We start from the raw sequence: 25,266 nt of genomic DNA on the forward strand, positions 1-25,266 counted from the left end.
CCTGGGACACCACTGGCCCCTGCCACCTAACTCCAGCTGCTTCTTCCACGTTCTTAGTGCGCCTCACTCCTCCCCCTGCTTCCCGAGACCAGTCCCGGCCCATGCCCTATGTCTCTGCCTCCACAGCTCTCCTTGTGCTCTGTCAGGACCCAGATCACAGATGCATGGCCACATGTGGGATCTGTTTGTCCACCTCCCCGGGTAGGTCATGAACTCCTTGTGTCCTATTAATGGCTCCTGGCTCAATAGTAGATGGTCAGTAAATGCAATCCCCCTGTACAGGGCAAATGAATTCAGAAGTTATAGAAGATTCTGCCTTCTGTGTTCATTCCCCCCTGACTAATCAAATCCAGCCCCTGAGGACACTTAGCACCCCTGAATCAGATCCATGAATTCTTTGTGTTCCAACACCTTCAAGAAAGTTAAGCTTCCCGCCTTCCGAAGCCACCCCTCCCCTGTGTGACCTGGTCCAATAGTCGGGACTCTCTCCTGCTAGGCTAAAATGCACCCCGCTGGCCCTGGAGATGCTATCTAGGGTGCCCAGCATGGCCACAGCAACACATGGGGACTCCAGCCCTTCTGGAGGCTTCTCAATCCCACACTCCTGGGACAGGTCCTTGTGTCTATACCACCTGAGGTCATGTGGAAAGAGGATGGACTCTCCCGAATTCCATCTAAACAGCGTGACACCGCAGCAGGCACAGAGCCCAACGTCTCTATGAGACAGAGTCCTTCGTCTTATAACACCTTGACCTAAATATTTAAAGAACCTGCTCATACCAGACAAGTGCCTGGAAGGCACGTCCCCACCCCCTACACCTACTGTAGTGTCTTCAGTCACGCACACACCTTCCTTCTCCCAACTCGGCCTACCACAATTTTACCTACTCTCCAAGATCACTTCCAAGTGCCATCCACATCAAGTTTTCTCCCTGATGCTTGCAAATGGATGAGATCCCTCACTGAACCCTCTAACACAGACCACATCCTGCTGGTAACATCAGAACATCCTTATTATGCTTAATACACCATGTCCAGCTTCCGTGTTGTGCTAGGCTCCGTGTCCCTGCAATTTGGAGGAAGGGGTCTCCCCAACACAGTAAATCAGCAGCAAATGTCTGTGAAACATAATAATCAGGCCCCACGTAGCTAGAACTTACATTAAAACAAAAGACAAAGCACATGGCTAGCAGATGTAGAAGGCACCCCCAGATGGCTTGCTTGTGGGAGGATGGGCACCGAGCTGGCTGCTACTCTAGGAGCAAGTTACCCAGCAGCCTACTTCCTTTATTTTTAAGTTATTTTCATTTTTATTTTTGAGAGAGAGAAAGAACATGAGTGGGGGAGGGACTGACAGAGAGAGAGAGAGAGAGAGAGAGAGAGAGAGAGAGAGAGAGAATCCTAAGTGGGCTCTACACTGTCAGCAGAGAGCCCAACTCAGCGCTCAAACTCACGAACCGGCAGATCATGACCTGAGCTGACATCAAGAGTCGGACACTCAACCGACTGAACCACCAGGCACCCCAACCCAGGAGCCTACTTCAGAGCAGGGCATTCTCTGTGCTCTTGTCCCCACATAGTCCAGTGTGATTACCTTTAAACAACAAAAGAAGACAAGAAACCCTCACTTCTGTATTTTGCCGTGATTTAGCTTAGAAGTTATATTGCCCGGTGCTTCTTCATGATTTTTGAGGGTGAAGGCACTCAGATACTGCATGAAGACAGTTTCACGCCATTTCACTTGCTATAAAAACACGAACGCTTCTGCTTTCAGAACAAAAGCTTTACCATCAGGTGGTAGCAACATTCTTACCAGATTATCGAGCATCCGCATCAGAGCTTCGAACTCCTGCTCACCAATCTGCCACTTGGGAGGTGAGCTGGTACCCTCCCCTGCCGGGGACCCTGGGGAACGGGACTTGGCTTTGTACTTGCCAGGATCCAGGAGGACTAAGTTGTCTGGCCCTCCTGCACTGGCCAGAGTCCGAACCTTTTCCAAAACAAGCAAACAGTAGTTTGAGTTCGTTACTGAGGGCAGAAGGAGCAGACGACTACAAGAGATCACTGAAACAGAAATGTACGTTTCAAAAGAAACCAAGTCATCAGAGTGTAAGAATAAACATGGAGGATGGACAGCAACAGATATTCACACACAAGGTTATTTTCAGAAGCTCGTCTTTAGCATGACAAAGATACTGAGCACTCATGCTTGGAGGAGAAATGGGGAAGCAGAGCACCTTTGAAGACCGTATGAGGAGCCTGGGGACTGCAGTACTGCCTTGAACGTAAGTCAAGGTAACATGCAGAGTGCAGACTTGGGGTTGAGCAGACCTGGCTCAGCGGCGCTCACAGACACGGGCCGGGGGCAAGGCTCTGCCTCCCTGCACGTGCTTTTTCACAAACAGTGCTGTGAGGGGCAAGTGAAAGAACATGGAGTAACATCTAGGAAGCGCCCGATGCCGGGTGCTCCGTAATGGTGGCGACTGACGTATTTGAGTAATAAAAAACTAGAAATGAAAGCCCGGTAATCATTTGTAAGTTTCAGCCAGTGAAATGGCATTTGCTCTGGTCGATTTCCAAATCTATGAGCTCATCTTTGGCAAAGAGATTACACAAAGACTCATTCCTACAAAACAAGTACCAAGACTCTATGAAAACGCGGCAAACACCCAGATAAGCTGCAGACCGAACAGAGTGGCCACCACCCACCTGGATCTCGCACGCGACCACAAGGTTGTGGATGTAGTAGAAAGCCTCCTCAACGCTCTCTCCGACGGATACGAGCCCGTGGTTCCGCAGAATAAGAACCTGAGCAAGAAACATGAAAGCCCTAAGGAACGAGGCAAGAAGACTGACGCTTTAACTTTTTCTTCTTCCCTCTATAATTTAAAGACCACATTAGATGCCCACTGACCTTGCTTTTAGGCCCCAGATTTTTCTGAATTAATACTTTTTCCTCCTCATCAACCAGAATCCCATGATAATCATGATAAGCTACTTCTCCAAGGGAAAGTGCCTCCGGGGAGATCGGCAAGAGGCCACATTTCATCGCAGAGACCTAGAGAACACGCAGTCACCATGAATGAAGGGAAATCAAGGGTCACACGTTGATGACATGGCACATGCTTTCCTCAAAGAAATAAACAGGGGGACAGATTTTATTTTGTTACCTTATGAGAAATAAATGAACCTATGAACTTAGGATGAACTTTAACTTCTGGGGCTTGCTAGTGATGTGCACTTAAAACTCCTAATGCCAAGCGAGCTCAGGTTTCAGGGTAAGATGACCCTGGCCCTAACGCAAGGACCGACCATTGCTTCCCCTGAGTGAATCGGGACACTGCAAAGAGCCGTTCTGATACACTTTTCATCTCAGGTCGTAGGTGAACCAAAACCAGAAATTTACATAAAAGCAAATTTCTGAAGTTTAGGATAATTATGCTGTAAAATTTCTATTTAAGTAGAAAAAATCGTAAGCATTCATATAGCCCTTCAGTTTCCTTAAATTTCCCAAACTGACTTCAGAATGTGCTAATTTTGAAGGTTTTCTACCAAGATGAAAGAACAGTTTCCAAAGATTCAAATAGTGTCTAGAGGTGGGTGCAACGATGCCACATACAAGTTCACCTAAAAAGACACCACAATAAAAAAGGCTATACAGCATTAAATTCCTTTCACAGCCTTCTTGTAAGAATTTCCTTACCAAGTGAAGTGATTTGGTAAGTTTTAAAACATATCACATGGTAAACTGTTTGGAACCATATTCTCAAAGGGACCTCAAATAGTTCCTTAAAATGCATGTGGTTGGGAGTGCATGCATCTTTTTACAAAAAAAAACTTCAGAAAAGGATAGATCTAACGAAACTCTTCTGTTCACATCTAGAACCACATGTTCAAAGTAAAATAAACTAGATAGGTCTAACACGCATCAAAACAATCCAATATGCGTGACATTAAAACATCATATAATTCCACATTACTGAATCCATGTGTGGTACAAATAAGCCCACAAAGTCATTAAAGAATAAAATGGCTGATAAAAAGCCAATTCTAGATAGTTGTAGTATTTCACTGTCACATGACCGTCCCAAAAACCGGAATGGGCATTTTCATACTGGGAGGTCTGGGCTGTCGGCACCAGAAAGGCCAGGGCTCGGTGACTGGGCAGGGGCAGGCTTTGGGAAAGTTCTAGGCTCCGAGGCCAGTCTCCTAACAGCCTACAATGTCTGTGCCTTCCTTCCTCTTGCAATAGCCATTCCTCCTCTCCTCTCACGACCCAGCCCTGCTCTTGCTGGCTCCAGACAGAACATCTACGGGTTTCCAGGCCTCAACCTCTCGCTGTCTCACCTGGCTCCTCCCCACAGCCCATCAGTGGGCTCAGGTCTCCTGCCTCCAGCTGATCCTTTCTGAGTCCACAGCCTCCTCCTGCGGCCTGCCTGAGCCCCTCCCTCCCACCCCTCTTCTCCAACAAGGTGTCTCTGCAGTCTTCACTTACACTGAAATCTGACCTCACCCTCAATACACTATGATTTGCTAACTGTCAAGTCTAACGGACACTTTCGCTCACACAGGTTTTCCAAAACTGGATAGTATACGGACCCCTTAGAAGAAGAAAAAATTCTTTTAAGATAGTCAAACTTAGGAAAAAACCTTCACTCCAACAAAATTAGGTTTATTGACTTGCCTCAAAAGAGGGCAGCTGTGAGTAAACGTGGCGTGCCTTTCACTAAACAGCTTTCAAATGTAAGCTGCCACCAGGGCAACGCACTCACCGCGGCCCCTGCTGGCGTGTGAATATGGACCACGCACTTCACATCTGGCCTTGCAGCATAAATTGCAGAATGTAATGTAAAGCCGGCCTGATTTACTCCCAGGTTAGTGCTCCCGCGATCTACCACATCTCCTTGAAAATTGATTTTAACCTGAAAATAAGCAAATCAAAATTTTCAATGTCAAGAGGATTTCAAATTACCCTTACTAGGTATTATTTAAACCAAAGTTTAAAGTGTGTATAACTAGTTCTAAAGTTTTTCTCAGAGTTAGTCACACAAAACATAAACTTCGTCCCCTTTCTTGGGTTTTATATGTCTCGTGGGGTTAGGTGTTTCATGATCTAATACGACCTAAACACACATAACCCCCAAGAGGAAAAGGATATTCTTACCAAACTGGACGCGGTCACTTCACTGTAGAGAAGTCCAAAGGGAACGATGAGGAAATGTTCCTGCTCAGAGCTCACTCTGGTCTGTAAGGAAAATTACCGAAAGGAATTACTCACACAGACTCACTCTGGTCTGTAAGGAAAATTAGCTCAAAAATAACAATTGGAATGATCTGCCTCTCTTTCCACCCACAAACACACAGGCTTGTGTGCATTCAGTGAGCTACACAGGAAAGCACATTAAGTACAGCATCTGTCACGAAGCTATGAGGTACCGGAAGCTTTGTATCATTACGCTGTAGTAATTTATCAGGTGCATGAAGTGCATCTTGGTCACACTCATGACAATTAACTTTATAGGGAAAACACCTGGTGGCTACCAAACCAGCATCACAGGCCAGAAGGTGGCATCCCGGAGGCATATACTAGTGAAAGCCAAAACTTTCTGGTCCTCAAAACCTGCAGGATAATGAACGATCATAAAAATCACAAACAACAGAGACCTCCTCCTTACCGCTAATGAAGGATTTCAGAAAGTTTCTACACATGATCGTGCCCCTGGTGGGTCTGCCCCTTCTTTCACTGCTTTCTGTCCACAATTCGTTCAACGTGTACCTGTGCTAGATACTAGTGACAACAGGAAAAAAAGAGTCCTGCCCATTTTTAGGATGATTCTGGGAGAACTCAAACGATTCCCCAAAGCCATTCGGTTGGGACGCACTCACTGCTGGTCTAAGAACTGCAAAGAGGGCCAGGCAGGCAGAGCGCAGCATCTGTGGGAAAGGACTTAGGGTGTTTAGTTCAACTTCCTAACCAGCACAGTGACTTCCATAGTGGTCCAAACAGATGCACACCCGGGGCCTGCCGGGGCAGGTGTACTGAGAGGGGGGCGCCCCCCACATCCTCACTGGGCCTCATTTCTTCATTCAGCAAACAGCCACCCACGGGGGCGGGGACCGAGCCAGAAGTGAAGCAAGAAAGACCTGATCATCAAAACGTCCTTACTCACACAGCAGAAATTTGTCTTCCTGAACTTCTCTGCACTCTTCCTAGCGTGTAACACAGAACAAACTCAGTCCCCTATTTGTACAATTTAGCTCTCAGATACAGGGAAACGACCCTCCTGCTCCTGTCACCTTCATGCGAAACTCACCTGATTCCCTCAGGATGACATCATGCGGAGCCACAATCAGGTAAGACCTTAGTTAAGATCTCAGCTCTGCCAAGTATGGTCTGTGCTGCTCTGGGGACCCTGCTCTCCTGGCCTCCTTGTCCATAAATAGGGGATGATAAGGGCTGGTACTCACAATAAATAATCAGTACATGGCATCTCCCCACGATTACTATTACTAGCGGTAACAGGATCAACGGCAGTAAATCATGACCATGAATGAGCCTATTCTATATCCACCTCCAAGATATCCACTCTCTTTAAATCCCCATTACCCTAGTCCCTGCTCTCTTTGCGTTTCAAAAATGCACACGTGATTTCCATTCTTCCCGAAAATATTTTCCCATTAATGGTGAGTTCGCTAGGCTTATATCTAAAGTCGGTTCTTGTACTTTAAAAAGCATGCACCTTTTTAACTGTCTACAACAAAACCACACAATTCCCCCAATTTCCAAGTTGGGCCAAAACAAAAAACATAAAGCAGACTATTGCTTTGTGTATTTACTACCGGTTAGAATGAAAAATAAGGAAAAATTAAATGTCAGATATTTTTACTTACATTAAAAGTTTTCTCTTGCAACATCATATAGAGTATTTAGAAGGCACATGAGTACAAAAGGCACTTAAGTACAAAAAAATCAAACACCCGTGTATCTTTCAACCAACTTCAGAACAGAGGAAGCGTAGTATCCTGGAAGCCCCGTGTCCCTTCCCCCAACTCCCAAAAGTAACCACTAACTTGAATTATGTGTTAGGCATCTTCTTCCTTTTCTTTACAGTTTTATCTTCTATATATCTATCCCTCACCAATATACTGTTTCATTTTTATCTGCTTATGAACTTCAACTAATTGGAATCATACCGTATTTTCTTTGCAGTGACATTTTTTTTCCTCAACAGTATTTCTGAGATTCCTCCAGACAACGACAGACGAGCCTATCATGTGTTCACTTCCATTGCTGTGGAGTGTCCACTGGTGAGTATACGATTGATGTATCCACTCTTCTGTCAATGGCCAGGATTCCCATTTTGCTACTAAAAACGCTGTGAACATTCTTGCACCTGCCTCCTAGCATCCGTGGTCAAATTTCTCCAGAGCGACACCGAATTACCTTCAGAGAGCCTAATTAAATAGACGCTCCTGCCAGTAATGTGCGGTGGGTCTGTGCTTCTACTATTCTCTTCTTTAAAAATGAAAATCTAATGTCTGTGATATGGTATTCCATTGTGGTTTTAATTTATAATTTCCTGGTTAGTAATGAGTTGAGCAACTTTTCACATTTTTATGAGCCATCTTATTTCCCCTTCTGTGAAATTCCTTTCTTGTCTTTTGGTCACAAAATGACCATACTGGTTTGTCCTTTTCATACTCATAGTTCTTTATCTTTTCTAGATACTAATTGTTTGTTGGTTACCTGTAAGGCAAAATCTTCCAGGTTGTAGGTTTTCTTTCTACACACTCTCTGATTTTTGTCCCAAGTTTATTTATTTTTTTGTAGTAATCTGTACCCCCCAACATGGGTTCTGAGCTCACAACCCCAAGACCAAGAGTCACATGCTCTTTCAACTGAGCCAGCCAGGCACCCCTATTTTTACTCTCTTTATGGCATCTTTTAATGATAAGAAATTTGTTCATTTTAAAGTAGTCAAATTTACCCATCTTTTCTTTTATAATAGGTGCTTTTGTGTCTTAAGACCTCTTTCCTTAGGTCAGAAGTTAAAGGTCAATGGCACGCCTGGGTGGCTCTGTCAGTTAAGTGTCCAACTTTGGCTCAGGTCATGAACTCACGGTTGGTGAGTTCAAGCCCCGCATCGGGCTCTATGCTGACAGCTCAGAGCCTGGAACCTGCTTCGGATTCTGTGTCTCCCTCTCTCTCTGTTCTTCCCCTGCTCGCCCGCTCTCTCTCTCTCTCTCTCTCTCTCTCTGCCAAAAGTAAAGATTTTAAAAAATTAAAAAATAAATAATTAAGAAGTTAAAGGTCAATGATTTTTGCCTATATTGATCAAAAAAAAAATTTTTTTTTTTTTTTTTAGTATTTATTTATTTTTGAGACAGAGCGTGAGTGGGGGAGGAGCAGAGAGAGAGGGAGACACAGAATCTTAAGCAGGCTCCAGACTCCGAGCTGTCGGCACAGAGCCTGACATGGGGCTCAAACTCATGGACTGCGAGATCATGACCTGAGCACAAGTCAGACTCTCAACCAACTAACTGAGCCACCCAGGCACCCCCATTCTAAAATTTTTAAAGTGTTACCTCTCACATTTAATTCTGAATTCACTGGAATTCCTTTGTGGGTATAAATATATAAGGTGGGAATCCAATGCAACTTTCCAATTTCAATTTTTCACTCCAACTGTGCCAGCACCAATTACTGCCTAGTGCACCCTTCCCATGCTGCTCTGCAACGCAGACTCTTTTGTGCCTCTGATTTCAATAAATGAGATCCAGCTCTGGGCTCGGTTCTGTCCCACTGGTCTGTGTCTTCCTTTGCCCAAAACACACTATTTTAATTAGTATCACTTTTACAAATTCAGTTAATAGGAAAAAACTCTCACTTAGTTCATCTTAGCCATTCTTGGACTTCCGTCTTCCCTATAAACTTTACAAGCATACTATCAGGTTCCACATTAAAAAACTATTACATACCATTTTTTAATGACTTGTTTCCTGGTCTCTATGGCATAATTCATAGTTATAAACAGTATACATTTTATAGTCCCTCTTTTGTAATAACTATTTTTCATTTTTTCCACATGGTCTATAGAAGTATTTTTCATAGTATGTAACGTTCCCTCAAACTGATGTTGAGTAACTGGGGCATTTTCCACCTACCATTGGATATTCAGACTCAAATTTTATTATTATAAATAATGCTATCACTTTTTCTTCTTTGACTTATTTCGTTAACATGTATTTCCAAGAGTGAGCCTAATAAATCTACATATTTTAATGGAAAAAGCTTAAAATATGATTTTCTGAGTCTGAAGCAAAAAAAAGGAAAAAGTGCTGGGACACCTGGGTAGCTTAGTCAGTTAAGCATCTCTGACTTCGGCTCAGGTCATGATCTTGTGGTTCATGAGTTCAAGCCCTACATTGGGCTCTGTGCTGACAGCTCAGAGCTTGGAGCCTGCTTCGGATTCTGTGTCTTCCTCTCTCTGCCCCTCCCCTTGCTTGCATTTGGTCTCTCTCTCTCTCAAAAACAAACATTAATTTAAAAAAAAAAAAGAAAGAAAAGGTGCTAAATACAGATGTAAAGTGAAAAAAGAGTGAAGGATATTTCCACGTAAGTTTGTTTTTGTTTTTTTTAAGTAGGCTTCACACCCAGCACAGAGCCCAATGCAGGGCTTGAACTCAGGACCCAGAGATCAAGACCAGAGCTGAGAGCAAGAATCCGACACGGGGCACCTGGGTGGCTCAGTCAGTTGAGCGTCTGACTCTTGATTTTGGCTCAGATCAGGATCTCACGGCTCATGAGTTCAAGCCCCACTGCCAGCGCAGAGTCTGCTTGGGATTCTCTGTCTCTCTCCCCTCCCCTGACTTGTGCTCTCTCTCAAAAATGAATATTTAAAAAAAAAAAAAAAAAAAAAAGTCTAACACTTAACTGGCTGAGCCACCCAGGTGCCTCTCCAAGTAAGGTTTCTGGTGTCTAAGAGACTGGCGTTACCCTCACTGAGACTGACTACTCATGTCACAAATTTTAAGGTCACTCACTGAAAACCAAATACACCCAACTCAGTATCTCTGGCAAAGATCCATATCATGTCCCAGAAGCACAGTGTACTGGTCACAAGGTGGGCTCAGACCACCACCTGAGGTTTAGCATTCCCTGGAGTCCACATGGAGCTGAACCCAGCACTCCACTGTCACCAGAGGCATTTAGGGACGGAAAGGCCCCAGCTACTGACACCCCCCAAAGCTTCTCTAAACCTAATGCGATCTTAAGACAGAGATCTAATTCAGACAATCATCTCCAATCTCCTAATGCCTGCCAGCACTCTAAATCCCTTCAGCAGAAAATCCCTATGGCCCTCTTTCCCAGAAAGATCACCATGACCTGTTCGCACTTTCTGGTTGCACTGATAAATATCGTTAGTGTTTCTTTGCTGTTAAGTGTTTATACGGTAACATTTAGATTATAAAACAAAAAATGTATACCACAAGTAGTTAAAATAAACAAAAATAAAACTTTTTCCCTCAAAGATTCTCTAGCTCACAAGATACAGGAAATATTTTGGTGCTTAAAAATCTTTTTTACTCAGTATTAAGGGCCACACAGATCATCTACAGAATAGTAAACATTTAACTAATGTTTTAATTCTGCCAAGTCCTAAATAAAGGGCGGGGGGAGCAATTTCAGCAATTTAAACTTATTTAAATAGCATTCATACCAGGACTACTGGTAAACAGCATTTTAAACACCCCCCCCAAAATGTGAAGGTGTTATTAAAGCCAAGGATTACATTTCCTATTACAGCTGTAACATTTTCATGGAACTAATTCTTAGCCGACCACTGAGCATTAAATCTCCGCACAGAGCACTTGGTCAAGCATAATCAGCCTCAGGTGCCAGCAATTTCCATGCAGGCACTAGAAACAGAACTGGCACTTCTGGCAGGTGAAGGGGACCTTCTGACCAAACACCAAAAGGCACCACGGAGTTCCTGTTTGACGTTTTTACTGAAGCCAGATTTCGGTCTGGGGGATTTCACCCTAGAGTTCACTGTATGCCTATTGTACGCCCAGCACGGCTCCTGCTCTTGGGGACACAACAGGAAACACAACAGAGGCACCCTTCAGAGTCAGTGTTCTCATGAGTGGAGATGGATGACAAAAGGCCAAAGTCAAGTATGGATGGTGGGAACTGCTTCGGGGGAAATAAAGCAGGGGCACTAGGGTGGAGGCAGCGTCCTACAGGCACGACAGTGTGGATACAACAGGGCCAGGTCTCCGTTTTGAAAAGCGAACTTTAAGGGCAACAGGGGGAAGAGATGGAGGGGAGAATAACTCGGTGTCTCTGGAAAGATCCACATCACATGCCACAAACACAGTGCACTGGTCACAAAGGTGGGTTCCAGACTGCCACCCTGGAATCCACGCTGGAACTGAACCCAGCACCCCTTACAAGTCCACATGTGCACACCACCCACACGTGTGCTGGGTATAGAGAAAAGGGTAAAACAATTCAAACAGCTGTTAACGCCAGTTGCCTGAAGAAGATAAGAGTATCGGCAGGATTACAACTTCCTCTTCAGACATGCCTGTGAAGTACACTTATTACTATCGGTAGGCACTGTACTAAAAATTTGAAATATTCAACAAAGGAAAATAAATGAAGAAACAGATTGGAACAGTTTAAGAGTCAAGGAAAGAGTATCTCTTTGGAAAAGCAAAGAAAAAAATAGAAGGCTGATGGTGCATTAGGAATCTAAGAAGGCAAGAGAGATGAAATTCCAACTGGGAAACAAAGTTTGGCTGCAGGTAGGAAGGAGGTGCTCAGGAGCACAGAATGGGTACAAACATCAGTCAGGCGTTCCCCTTTTCTCTGTGACACACTGTGGTCATTTGATAAGAGAAAAGAGGTCAGGGGCGCCTGGGTGGCTCAATCGGTTGAGTGTCCGACTTCGGCTCGGGTCATGATCTCACAGCTCATGAGTTCGAGCCCCGCGTCAGGCTCTGTGCTGACAGCTCGGAGCCTGGAGCCTGCTTCGGATTCTGTGTCTCCCTCTCTCTCTGCCCCTAACCCACTCGCATCCTGCCTCTGTCTCTCTCAAAAATTATAAATAAACATTAAAAAAAAAATTTTTTTTAAAAAGAAAAGAGGTCAGGAATTCCGAAGACAGTAGTAGAGAGAGTAGAGAGACACTAGTGAGTGAGCTCCTAAGTGAGACGTCCTACGGTGCCAGGCAGTGTCATGGGTCTGTAACCTACAGAGAAGGCCTGTGGGCCCTGTTGAGACTCTCTGCAGCAGGATTAGCTGTTTGGGTGCAGGAGGGAGAGGACAGCATTGCCAAAGAGCGTTACCGAAATGATGTAGCACCAGGAAATCCAAGCTGGACCAAAGAGGGAATGAATGTGGGCCAGTGGACAGGGATGCAGGAAGGAAGATCCACAGAGGCAGGACTTGTCGCATTCACTGATATGACCCCAGACTTAGAACAAGGCTTGTACTGAATAAATATGTACAAGAGACACGCAATAAATATTTACTGCAAAATCAACTGAAGAAAACAGAAGTCCTGATCATGTTGAAAAATAGCTAAAACTGGAGTAGCCGAAGAAATAAATAACTATGAGAAATAGAAGGCTTTGGTCAGAGTAGGAAAAAAATACCTTCATTCTTAGGTTTTTAGGCATATAAAGAATTTTGGGAACTGCCTATACATAGCTCCTCCTTATCCATGGGAGAGACGTTCCAAGACCCTCATGATGCCTGAAACTGCGGACAGCAGACAATACTAAACTCTACATACACTGTTTTTTCCTACACTTACATACCTACGATAAAGTTTAATTTATAAATTGGGCACAGTAAGAGGTTCACAACACAACTAATAATAAACTAGAACAAGTGTAACATACACTGTAATGAAAGTTGCAAGAATGTGGTCTCCCTCGCTCTCTCAAAATGTCTTCCTGTCCTGTACTCACCCTTCTTGCAATGATGACAGATGATGAAGTGCCGACACGTGGACACCAAGTGAGGTGAGTGATGCGGGAGGTGATGCAGCGTGAGGCTGCTGCTGACCTGACGATACGCCAGGAGGATCACCTGCTTCTGGGCTGGTTGACTACAGTAACGGAGACCGTGGAAAGCAAAACCCTATGTAATGGAGGACCACTGCACTTTGGTCAACAGTTATTAGATTAGCATGCAAGAAAGGAGTTTTAAAGAACTACTATTCTCATAATTTTTAATTCAAAGTGGGTAATTCTCAGATTATAATACTCTGCAATCAGGAATCAGAAAGAAAGTGTTCTAAGATTTACTTCAGTCGACTCTCCTCTTCTCCTAAATGGGAAGCAGTGATGTCAGACACATAACATTCCATTTACCACTCAGTTACTACCCCACTTAATACTCACTGTGATGTGATTATAGATAAGCTGAGACCATCCAAACAGATCTGCAAGTCGGTAAAATGCTGCCAACTTACACCGCAATAATTTCTCCCCTTTGTCATAGGCGATTGAATCAGACCCTCTCAGATCATTCACAGGAGTCACCATACCAAGACCTGAAATAGAAGATAAACAAACTCAAAGACTTACTATTTCTTATCAAATATAAAACAAATAATAATAATCCTGAGACACGAATCTTCCACACAAGGCTACAAGTCAGTCCTGAAAACTTCAAAGACTATTTCATAAAGATCACGTTCCCCAACATTAATACAGCTAAGTTAGAAATCAAGAACAAAATGGTAGCAAAATTTATGGGATACAGTCAAGCAATTCTTAGCAGGAAATTTACAGTAGAAAACATATATATTAGAAAAGAAGAAAGTTTTTTTTTAAATGATCTAGTTTCACCTTACTAAAAAAAGAGAAAACGAAATCCAAAAACAAGAAGAAAAAATTAGTAATAAAGAAAAAAGGAGATATCAAACAGAAAAATAGAGGAAAACTGACTTAATCTTGAGAAGATTAAAAATAAACTAATGAAATAAAAGAAAATGAAAAATGTAATGAAATAAAATAAAATACACCTCTAGGGAGACTCCAAAAAAAAAAAAACACAGTGGAGGTAGAAATTACACTATGAAGCAGTAGAGAAGGGACATAACTACATATCCTACAGACATTAAAAGGATAATAACAGGATAATATGAACAACTAATTATATCAGCATATGTTTTAACTTACATGAAAAAGACAGAATCCTTGAAACACACAAGCTATCAAAAGCTCACTCCAGAAGAAACAGACATCCTGAATACCCTTGTTTCCGTTAAGCTGAATTTGCAGTTAAAAACATTTCCATAAACGAAACTCCAGGCCCAGATGACATCACCATGAATTCTACCACACATTTAAGTCAGAAGTAATACCAATTCTATACAAACTCTTCTCGAAAATTCTACACAAACCCTTCCAGAACACTTTACAATTCATTCTATCAGGCCCAGCATTATCTTGATACCAAAACCATACAAAGATATTTTGTTACATGACGTTATAAGAAAAAACAGACCAGTATCTCTCATGACCACAGACTAAAATTACTTAACAAACTTTGAGCAAATAATCCAGCAATAAATACAAAGAATAGGGGCACCTGGGTGGCTCGGTCAGTTAAGCATCCAACTTCAGCTCAGGTCATGATCTCATGGTTCGTGAGTTCGAGCCCCATGCCAGGCTCTGTGCTGACAGCTCAGAGCCTGGAGTCTGCTTCAGATTCTGTGTCTCCCTCTCTCTGCCCCTCCCTCACTCATGCTCTATCTCTCAAAAATAAACATTTTTTAAAAATTCAAAGAATAATACATCATGAGGGGGATTATCTCAGCCACACAAGATTGGTTCAGCATTCAAAAACCTGAAGGTTTTATAGAAAGGTCTATACTGAAGAAGAAAAAGTATGGGATCATTTTAATAGATACAGAAAAAGCAGTTCATAAAATTCATCACCCAAAACTCTCCGCAGATTGGTAATAGAAGGTACTGTCTTCAACTTAATAAGGGACAGTTACAAAAATCCACCACTAATATCAAACATAATGATGAAAGACTGAATGCTTTTCTCCCAAGGCCAGGAACTACGTAAGGATGTATATACTCTGGCATTCTTATTGAATACTATACTAGGTAGGGATCCTAACTAACACAATAAGGCAAGAAAAAGGAAAAAAAACAAAGACATACACACTGGAAAGGAAGGAAAAAGAAGTATTTGCACGACTCCTCATTACATGTTGCTAGATTTGAATCTTGTTAATCATAAACTATCTTAAGCATACAGAAAAATATAGAGAACAATACCAAAAACCACCTATCATCTTGATTTAACATAGGTCAATCATCTACTTTAGATCTTTAATTCTTTTTTTTAAGTTTTATTTATTTTAGTAATCTCTACACCAAGCGTCGGGCTCGAGGCTCAAACTCATTACCCTGAGATCAGAGTTGCATGCTCTTCCAACTGAGCCAGCCAGGTACCCCCTAGATCTTCAATTCTTAAAAATTGTTTTTCAGAAGATTTTCAGAAGATGGTAGCAGTGACGGTACAGTTTTCGAGTCTTACTAAATCTCTATTCCAACCCTCCCCGAAAAGTTAACTACAGCAACTAAGATATCAAAGCCAAAAACCTAAGAATGATATCTACAACAACACTAGGTAATGAGGTAGATAGACTCACAAAACTGAAAATATAACTGGGTAGGGTTGACAAAGACAACAGTGTATATCAGCATACATGTAGGAGGAAGCAGAAGGAACCATGGACCATTGGTTGAACCTAGGACCCTCAAAAGAACCATCAGGAACTCACTACAAAGCTCAGCGGGCCAATTTGAGAACAGCAGCTAGAACCAAGAGGAGTTCTGCACACTTAAATCCTTAAAAATTCTCCAAACTAACCATTTACAATTGTCTTTTAGGACAAAGCCTCACACTAAGAAATATATGGTAATTCAAACCCAAACGGACTAGCACAGAACTATAAAGAAAACAGAAGAGTCCAGATAAAAGCAAGGAAGGGAAACAGGACCCAACTTCATTCAACAAACTGCCATATTTTTTTACCACTTTGAAAAAAAACAGAAGAGGGAGCTCTAGAGCCATGACATTAGAAAAGCCTGCCTAAACCAGGAATCTCCAAGAAAACCAAGTTTCGTGTAAAAGTGAACAAAAACATACCATGATCAAATACCACCCAAAAATTATTTTAAGAAAGAAGTGCAGAATCACATCCCTACAGATAATGAAATCACACAAGAAAGATATGTATGCAAAACAGATGAAAATGATAACCTACTGCTTCATAAACAGTAAAGAAAGGTAAAGAAAAGTATTAATAATAGAAGATATGAAAAAACATTTAATTAGAAAAATTCACGAAGGAACATAAAAAGGAATTAGAACATAAAAGGAATTAGATATAAATGAAAAAATAATTTTAAAAATAAATACTAAGCTAGGGGGCACCTGGCTAATTCAGGTGGTATAGCATGCAACTTTTGATCCTGGGGTTGTTAAGTTTGAGCCTGATGATGCTGGGTGTAGACACTATTTAAAAATAAAATCTAGAGGAGCCTGGGTGGCTCAGTCAGTTAAACGTCTGACTTGATTTCGCTTCAGGTCATGATCTCGCAGTTTGTGAGTTTGAGCCCCATTGTTGGGCTCTGCACTGATGGTGCAGAGCCTAGTTGGGATTCTCTCTCTCTCCCTCTCTCTCTGCCCCTTACCCACACTCGCTTGCTCTCTCAAATATAAATAAATTTTTTAGATTAATTAATTAAAAAATAAAATAGTGCTTGCTTTGGCAAGCACATATACTAAAATTTAAAAATAAAATAAAATCTTCTAAATAAATACATACATACGCACTAAACTAAAAGAGAAAAGAGCATGAAATGGAAAAATTTTTTAAATCATAAAGAAATGAAGCAATAAAAAGGATTTGAGAACAAGCAACAGTGACAGACAAAGAAACTCCAACATGCATATAACAGGAATCCCCGAAGTAGGAAACAACAGGAAACAGAATAAATACTGCTAAAATACAAAATATTGATAAAATACAAAAGATCTGGAAGAGCGCATCATCTGAGAAAATTAAGCCACAATGACCAACAACACTAAGACATATTCTGATAAAACTGATGGACTCTATAAAGAAAAAAGTACTTTGAACATCCAGGAAAAGAGACCAAGTCACTTATATGGAAGAGTATCTTCAATTTTAATAGCAATGCTTTGAGACGGAAAAAAAATTAATTATCTCTTTAAGATACACATAGAAAATGTGAGTCTAGTGTTTTACACCCTAACAAACCAAACTCAATTAATATTGACATACAGAGACGACAGCAGGCAAGAACTCAGAGAGTATTGTTTGCACAAGTCTTTTCTGAGAACTCTACTACAGAAGGCACTTCAGACAACCAAAACGACTGAGGGATACACGGATACAAAGGTTGGTGGTGAGAATTAATATATATTTATTATGTATTAATTATAACACTAACTGAACATTATAAGAGGGAGATCATAACGTGTAATGGTTACATACTCTGACAACATAGACTATTTTAAATCATGAAGAGAATAGACTGTTGGTAGAGTATGGTTACTTTGTGTGATATATGGGAAAACAAATGAGTAATTACATAATATTCTGGTTTTGTTATTCCTGGTTGTCCTTAAAGGCCAGAATTCTTGTTGTGGAAGAAAGGAGAATAAATGTTAGATAGAAAAGGTCCAGTAAAAACCCCTTAGCCCTGAATTTTGATTGGAATTAGGAGTATAATTCCAATATACTTAAAATTCCTATATGCCATATAATTCACAAGATAATATATATTTCCTAGTTCTGCCCACTAAAAAGGCCTAGAAAAGAATAACTAATCCATTAGCAAAGAGCATCCCTAGTACCTAATTTCCATTTCCCACAAAAAGAAATAAAGATTTCTTAGCAATATGGCCGATTCCAGACCTAGGGCAGGAAATGTACTAGGGAAACCTGGAACATTTCCTCATGGGGGATGGCCTGGAAACTGTCAAAGCACTAGGCTCAAAAGTCAACCTGGAGGGACGTCCACTGATCAAAGATGGGACAATGTTAGCATCACAACAGGTAACTGTTACATTTTGAAACACATTAAATATATTTAAATCTATGAATTCAAAAGAATACTAAAAAATAATTGGTCATTTAAGAATGATAGGAAACTAACTTCTTATTTTGAAAAGGGCTTTAGACCACACTGGGTAACCAAAAACAGTTGTTGAAGGGAAGCTCCTTTTTTGCATGCATGCCTGATGGTCAGTAGATCACAGCCAGGAAAGTGCTGTTACGTCTGAAACCCCGACCCAGAAACAGATCATTTACAAGTAGTTCAGCAAGAGGCTCCCCTTGAACATGAAATGAGTGATGGGGAAGGGCGTGGCCCCTTTCCAGCCATGCCCCATTTCCCAGGGAAGTTTTAAAGGAAGGAATGATAGAATTAAAACATCACCATCTTGGAACCTTTATTAAATTAATAGATCTATTTATTGAGCATCAGTGGCTGTTAACACAAAAAAGAAACAACCAGACTACGTGCCTACTCCTGATAGAACACAGTACTACCTACAAAGTAGGCTTTGCCAAAAAACTGAATCCAAACACACTCAAGCATCTAGATCCAACTACCAACTTATTGTAAATACAGAAGACAAAAAAACATGTTAGCAGCACCATGGAGATGGAATCAGCAAAATTCAGCCAAAAAACTCTACAGGTCCACAAACCCATTTTCTTTAAATGTAAGGAGAAAAGGGGGGACTGAGTGACTCAGTAGGTTGAGTGTCCAACTTCGGCTCAGGTCATGATCTCACAGTTCTTGAGTTCAAGCCCCCACATTGGGCTCTGTGCTGACAGCTTGGAGCCTGGAGCCTGGTTCAGATTCTGTATCTGTCTGTCTCTCTCTGTCCCTCCCCTGCTCACACTCTGTCTCCCTCTCTCTCTCAAAAATAAACATTAAAAAACATTTTTTTTAACAGACAAAAACCAAACCAAAATATTTAGGGATGACCATTTGATTGACGAAACCATGAAGAAAAACCAAGGCAGTGGTTACAAGCCAAAATGGAGGTTCCTGGGGTGACCAGCTGTACTCAGTCAGTACAATTCTTGATCTCAGGGTTGTGAGTTCGAACCCCACGTTGGCTAGAGAGATTACTTAAAAGTAAAATCTTTTAGGGGCGCCTGGGTGGCTCAGTCGGTTGAGTGTCCAACATTTGATTTTGGCTCAGGTCATGATCTTGTGGTTTGTGAGTTTGAGCCCCTCGTCAAGCTCCATGCTGACAGGGCAGAGCCTGCTTGGGATTCTCTCTCCCTCTCTCTCTGCCCCTCCTCCCCCGCCTCAAAATAAATAAATTAACATAAATAAATAAATAAGTAATTCTTAAAAGATGGTGGGTTCCTTCTGAGAGGATGATAGGAAATAGGCCAAGTGATCAACAACGTTCTATTATTAACCTGGGTAGGAGTTATAAAAGTATTCACCTTAAAATCCTTTATAAGTTATAGATCATTTATTCTATGCTATTTCTATATATTTTACAACAAAGGCTGTAATAATTTGTTTTTAAATTTGTGTTTTTAAGAAACATATCATTAGATATAATTGAAACTAATTAGCTTTCTTCCTTTCTTTTCATGGTGTGGCATTATTGAAATAAAATTTCCTTTTCTCTGACTAGAAGACAATATGCAAGTAAGTAAATACATTACACCACCCTTTTATTACCTAATCCGTATCAGACAGCACAGGATTCCATTAAAAATCCATGTGAAAACAAGAAAAACCGACTACCATTTGACTTCAGGGTAAAAGTTTGAGTTAGTGAATTAAATGTTATTTTCATCACTCTCTGGACATTAATGGATGCATCACTCTGGCGGGTGTCAGTCAACTTCTAAGAATACTATGGAACTGACAGGCAAACTGCAAACACCAGGTGACCTAACAGAAACCACTGTCTTACGTTGGCCCATCAGAAGCTAACTATCCAGGGGCACCTGGGTGTCTCAGTCGGTTAAGCATGCGACTTCGGCTCAGGTCATGATCTCATCAAGTTCCAAGTCGGGCTCCGTCTGACAGCTCAGAGCCTGAAGACTGCTTCAGATTCTGTGTCTCCCTCACTCTCTGCACCTCCCCTGTTCACGCTCTGTCTCTGTCTCTCAAAAATTAATAAACGTTAGGGAAAAAAAATTTGAAAAAAAAAGAACCTGACTATCCAATTAGAACCGGCAGACACCGGTCCAGAGAAGTACACAGTAGGTCAGTACACAGTACTCAAGCTGCCCTAGGTTCACCCCGTCATGTGAACGTTTACAAATTCAACAGCGATGGCAAAGCCCCTCCACCTTTGCACAGCTACCCGTTCTTTGCTCACATTCACCCATCCAACAATCTCCCCCTGGCTTTCTTTCGGAATTTCTCTGTTTCTCGCCCATTTACAAGCAGCAATAAGGAACGGTGGATAAGAAATGTTTGCCTGAATGAAGTTCAGGCAAAATTGATGTGCTACTTCACAAGCAGTTTCTGATTAATTTTAGTTCACAAAAGGTGTGAGAAGCCACCTAAAATGTCATCTGCCTGAGAAATAACAGTTAATGGCTCATAAAAAAGGAGGCCTCTACACTCAAGACATTTTCAGACTTACAGACGATTTTTTTACTGTAACCAAAATATTAATTTTCAAAAATCTCAATTCTATGTATTACACTGTATACTGATCTATTTCACATAAGAATCTGTCAGGAATTTTTTTTTTTAAGTAGGCTTCCTACCCAGCGTGGAGCCCAATGTGGGAATTGAACTCACGACCCTGAGATCAAGACTTGAGCTGAGATCGAGAGTCGGATGCTTAACTGACTGAGCCATGCAGGCGCCCCAAAACTGTCAGAAAATTTAACCTACAAAACGACAGAACATATATGCAGAGTCAGGAGCTACTCACTCATGTTTAAGGCAGCCATCCCTCCTTGCGGAGCTGCAGGGTAGACATTCGGTACGTTCGTGGTCATAAAATCTGCAATCTGCTGTAATGCCAACAGGCCTGTGGGATTCTTCCCCTTCTTAAATTGTTCCTGTATCATTGATTCCAACTCTTCGCAGAAAGCCTAATTAGAAGCAAATTACAACAGTGAGACACTATTTCTTTTCTGTTCCTTGGGAAGGCACAGGTAACTATCACATAGACCCGTTTGTTTGTTTTCATCCAGTGCTGGAAAAGTAAGTGGATATTCTCATATATTGCTACTTGGAGCATAAACTGCTACATTCTTTCTAGAAAGTAATTTAAACAGTACTAAAGCTTAAATCTTTGAACATTCTATTGCTGATAATCTTTTCTAAAGAAATAATCAAGACATGTCCAAAGAATTATTCATAGGAATGTTCATGCTATCATGAATGACAGACGGGAAAACGGGTGATGTTGACATTTTAGACAGTGGAGAACTGACTGAACACACTGGCCCACCTCACGACAGAATTCCCTGCACACATTCAACATAAGAGTCTGAGAAAAAGGAAAGGACATAAAATTGTTCCTGATATACTTTTGATCGTGAAAAGGTTAGAAAGCAATGGAACCTTTTTCTGTAAGAGAAAACATGTATCTAAACATAGAAAAAGACTACATTAAATACATCAAAATGTTCATTACAATTATCTTAGTGATGGAATTATTAGCAATTTTCATGTTGTACTTTGTGCTTCTCAGTATTCAAAACAGATTTGTTTTCAAAATAGATTTTTTGAAATTACTTTTTAAAAGTTGAAAAAGGGGGCGTCTGGGTGGCGCAGTCGGTTAAGCGTCCAACTCCAGCCAGGTCACGATCTCGCGGTCCGTGAGTTCGAGCCCCGCGTCAGGCTCTGGGCTGATGGCTCGGAGCCTGGAGCCTGTTTCCGATTCTGTGTCTCCCTCTCTCTCTGCCCCTCCCCCGTTCATGCTCTGTCTCTCTCTGTCCCCAAAAAAAAAAAAAAAAAAAAAAAAAAGTTGAAAAAGGAACCCTAAAACATTTGTCCTTTATCAAATAATCCTAAATTTTTAAAAAAAATCCTAAATTAGGCAAAAGGATTAAATTGGGTGAATAGTGACTTTCATATAAAGTCACTACTGAAACAATACAGATTTATAGCTTTCCCAAACCGCAATAATTTTTTATATACCCTATAAGGAAATATCTTCATAAATAACATTTAATGTGAAAATGTGAACTCACTGAATCATTATCCACCCCTGATTTTAAATACTCTGAGGGCTTCTGGATGATTTTATATTAAAATATACTAAACTTTCTTCTAGTTTTCCACTGCCTCAATGTAAAGCTGAAAAGATATATTGCCAAGGGACAGTCTAAATAGAACTATCACTTGCAGGAAGCAAGCAACAAACAAACATACCACATTTAATGTAATGGTATAAAAGAACGTCAAAAACCAAGAGCTGCTGGAGGAGCCCCTATTTACTGTATCATGAGAAATAATGTCACAGATCGTGTTCTGTGGTAGTCAAGGAACGAGGGAAAAGCTGACAGGTGCTCTGAGTAAGAACCAGAACCAAATCCACAGAACTCTGTCATCAATGCAGAATGTAAGACACAGACAGATACGCACAGATACAGATGATGAGATACAGACAGATGCAGACAGCCTCTACCAAACATCCCAGAGTGTGCTGGCTGGGCACAGAGGAAGCAAAAATTGCATAAAACAAGCTCCCTGCCCTCACGGGCCCTCAATCTGAAAAACCAAACAATCTATTTCCAGTTTCCAAATCCACAGACATATGTGCAGGAAGCTCAATTCAACATACAGGTACCACATATGTACATGCACGACATCACAACTCAGCACGTGTACACAGCACAACACACAGAAGTATCAGGTGCTGTTGTAGGTGTTGAGATTATACACATAGAAAAAATGGTTCTTGCCATCAAGGAACTTAAAGCTTAGCAAATACAACACAAAAAGAAGACCGCAGGGCGAGAGGCCCTTTGTGTCAATAGCATCCCAGATGACTTACACGTGCAGTAAGGAGCTGAGCTTAGCGGTGACCAGTGAGGGCCGGGAGCCACCTGTCTGGATCCCAGAATGTAGCTCCAGCCAGCAGTCACCGGCCAATGACCTTGTGTGCTTCCTTGGTGCTACATCCACACCCTGACTTCTCTGCTTCCTGACCACCTCTCCTCCAATGCCCCTGTCATCCAACTCACCTCAGCCTCCCCTGTCCACAATCATGCCCTGGACATGCTCTTTCCTAGGAACTGCGCCCCTCTTCGGTGTCAGAGACAAGCATGGGTTCTCCAAACACCCCCCCCCCCCCCGCCAGCATCCAGCTCACCCTTTTCTTCAACGCTGTCATGACCCTAACACCTTTCTGCCATCCCTTACCTTTCCTGAGTCCTGACCTCCCTCACCCAACTTAGACCCTTGGTTTAACATTATAATCAGTCCCTTGCTCACACCTTCAACTCTCCACCATTTCACCCAACAAAACCCTAATCCTGGTTAAGTTCAACCCTTCACTCTTTCTACTCATGCTGCTCAAATGAGTAGAGAGGCTGGAGGGAGGGGAAAAAAAAAAAAAAAACCCAGACCATGCTATGTTGTCTCACTATGAATTCCTGACCCTGACCTGACGCGCCCTTCACATTAACCCAGCGACGGCCCATCCCCTCACCCACTCTCTCCTCACACCCCCCTGCACGATGCCCTGGGCGCATTCTCAGCAGGTGGCTCCACTTACTATTCCCTGACAAGAGAGAACCAGCCTCAAGTGTGTGCTCAAGCTCCCTGTGGCATCTGTCCAACTACCAGCATCCACGGCCATGGCAAGGCCTTTCCCACTCCCCTCACTGACTCAACTCTCCGTGCTCCTAAAACCAGACACCAGCACCAGTGCGTTACTAGAAAGCAATTCTAGGCTTTCGACTTCTGTCCTCTGTTCCAGGGCCCCACACTGCATTCAGGTTGGTAACAGCCGATGCTTACTGTGCTCTAGACAACCTGTGGATGGGGGCTTGCTCAGTCCCCAGGGCCTGCGCATGAGGTGCTGGAAGTCTCCTTTCTGCACTCTACCCCTGGGGACTTGTACTTGGTCTCTTGCGGCTTTTACATGGGAAACTGCTCAAGCCAAAAGTCTAAATGTTTTCCTGATTCCTTTCTTTTTTCTTACCACCTCTTCCTCACCAGCCATCAGCAAGTCCTATGTATCCTACCTTCAAAATAAAACGCAAAACTTACCACCACCTCCTGCTTGGAAGACAGCTTTCTCCCTTACCCCATACTTTTTTTTTTTTTTTTAATGTAGGCTCCACACCCTACGTGGCTCTTGAACTCATGGCCCTGTGATTAAGTGTCGTGAGCTCTACTGACTGAGCCTTCCAGGCACCCCTACAATTACTTTTTCTTTTTTTTAAATATGTGTGTGTGTGAGTTTATAATTTACTTAGAGAGAGAGAGAGAGAGAAAGAGAAAGAGAAAGAGAGAGAGAGAGAGAGAAAGAGAGAGAGAGAGAGAGAGAGAGAGAGAGAGAGAGAGAGAGAGAGAGAGAGAGAGAATTCCAAGCAGGCTCCAAGCTATCAGCACGGAGCCTGATGTGGGCCTTGATCCACGAACCGTGAGATCATGACCTGAGCTGAAATCACTTAACCGACTGAGCCACCAAGGCGCCCCTATAATACTCATTCCATACAAAACCCAGAATAACTTCTTTAAAAACCAAATAGTGTCATTCCTGTCTGCAGCCCTCCAATGACTCTCTCCTGTACTCTGAACACAAAACAAACTCCTGATGTGAGCTTCCACAGCTTTCCAGGACCTGCCCCTCCCCACCATCCAACTTCACTGCCCCCTCCCTGTTGCCTCCTGTGCTTAGACCACACTGGTGCCTTCTGACTCTCCAAGCCCACAGAGCACACCCCTGGCTATCCTAGGAATTTCACGTCAGCTGCCCCTCAAGCTGGAAGGCTGCCCCCCCCCCCCCCCGCCCGCCGCAACCCCAGCATGGCCGGCTCCTTCCAGTCATTCAGACTCAGGTGAGACCTCCCTTTCTCAGAGAGACCTGTTCTAACCACCACTCAATCTAATCACCCCACTGCTTCCTGCACCACACTTCTCTTTGTTGTTTCTTGTTCACCTCCTTCGAGGGGAGTGTGAAGTCCTCTCCCTGACCTGGGTGCTCACACAGGGTGTGACACACATCAAATTTCA

The 25,266-nt window shown here is 42.3% G+C and overlaps 1 protein-coding gene across 4 annotated transcripts in view; it reads right to left on the reverse strand.

Moving 5' to 3' along the window:
* The window catches only part of ADD1 (adducin 1), an 87,456-nt gene that overhangs the window by 19,342 nt on the left and 42,848 nt on the right, over positions 1-25,266 (reverse strand). For all 4 annotated transcript variants that reach the window (XM_042937038.1, XM_042937039.1, XM_042937041.1 and 1 more), the window contains 7 exons: positions 21,002-21,164; positions 13,417-13,568; positions 5,165-5,245; positions 4,773-4,922; positions 2,915-3,058; positions 2,710-2,808; positions 1,814-1,990 (listed from right to left, as the gene is read on the reverse strand). In XM_042937038.1, coding sequence (XP_042792972.1) covers positions 1,814-1,990; positions 2,710-2,808; positions 2,915-3,058; positions 4,773-4,922; positions 5,165-5,245; positions 13,417-13,568; positions 21,002-21,164 — 966 coding nt within the window. The remainder of the gene's footprint in view (positions 1-1,813; positions 1,991-2,709; positions 2,809-2,914; positions 3,059-4,772; positions 4,923-5,164; positions 5,246-13,416; positions 13,569-21,001; positions 21,165-25,266) is intronic.

The sequence above is a fragment of the Panthera leo genome, chromosome B1, assembly GCF_018350215.1.
Source record: "Panthera leo isolate Ple1 chromosome B1, P.leo_Ple1_pat1.1, whole genome shotgun sequence".
Classification (NCBI taxonomy): Eukaryota; Metazoa; Chordata; class Mammalia; order Carnivora; family Felidae; genus Panthera; species Panthera leo.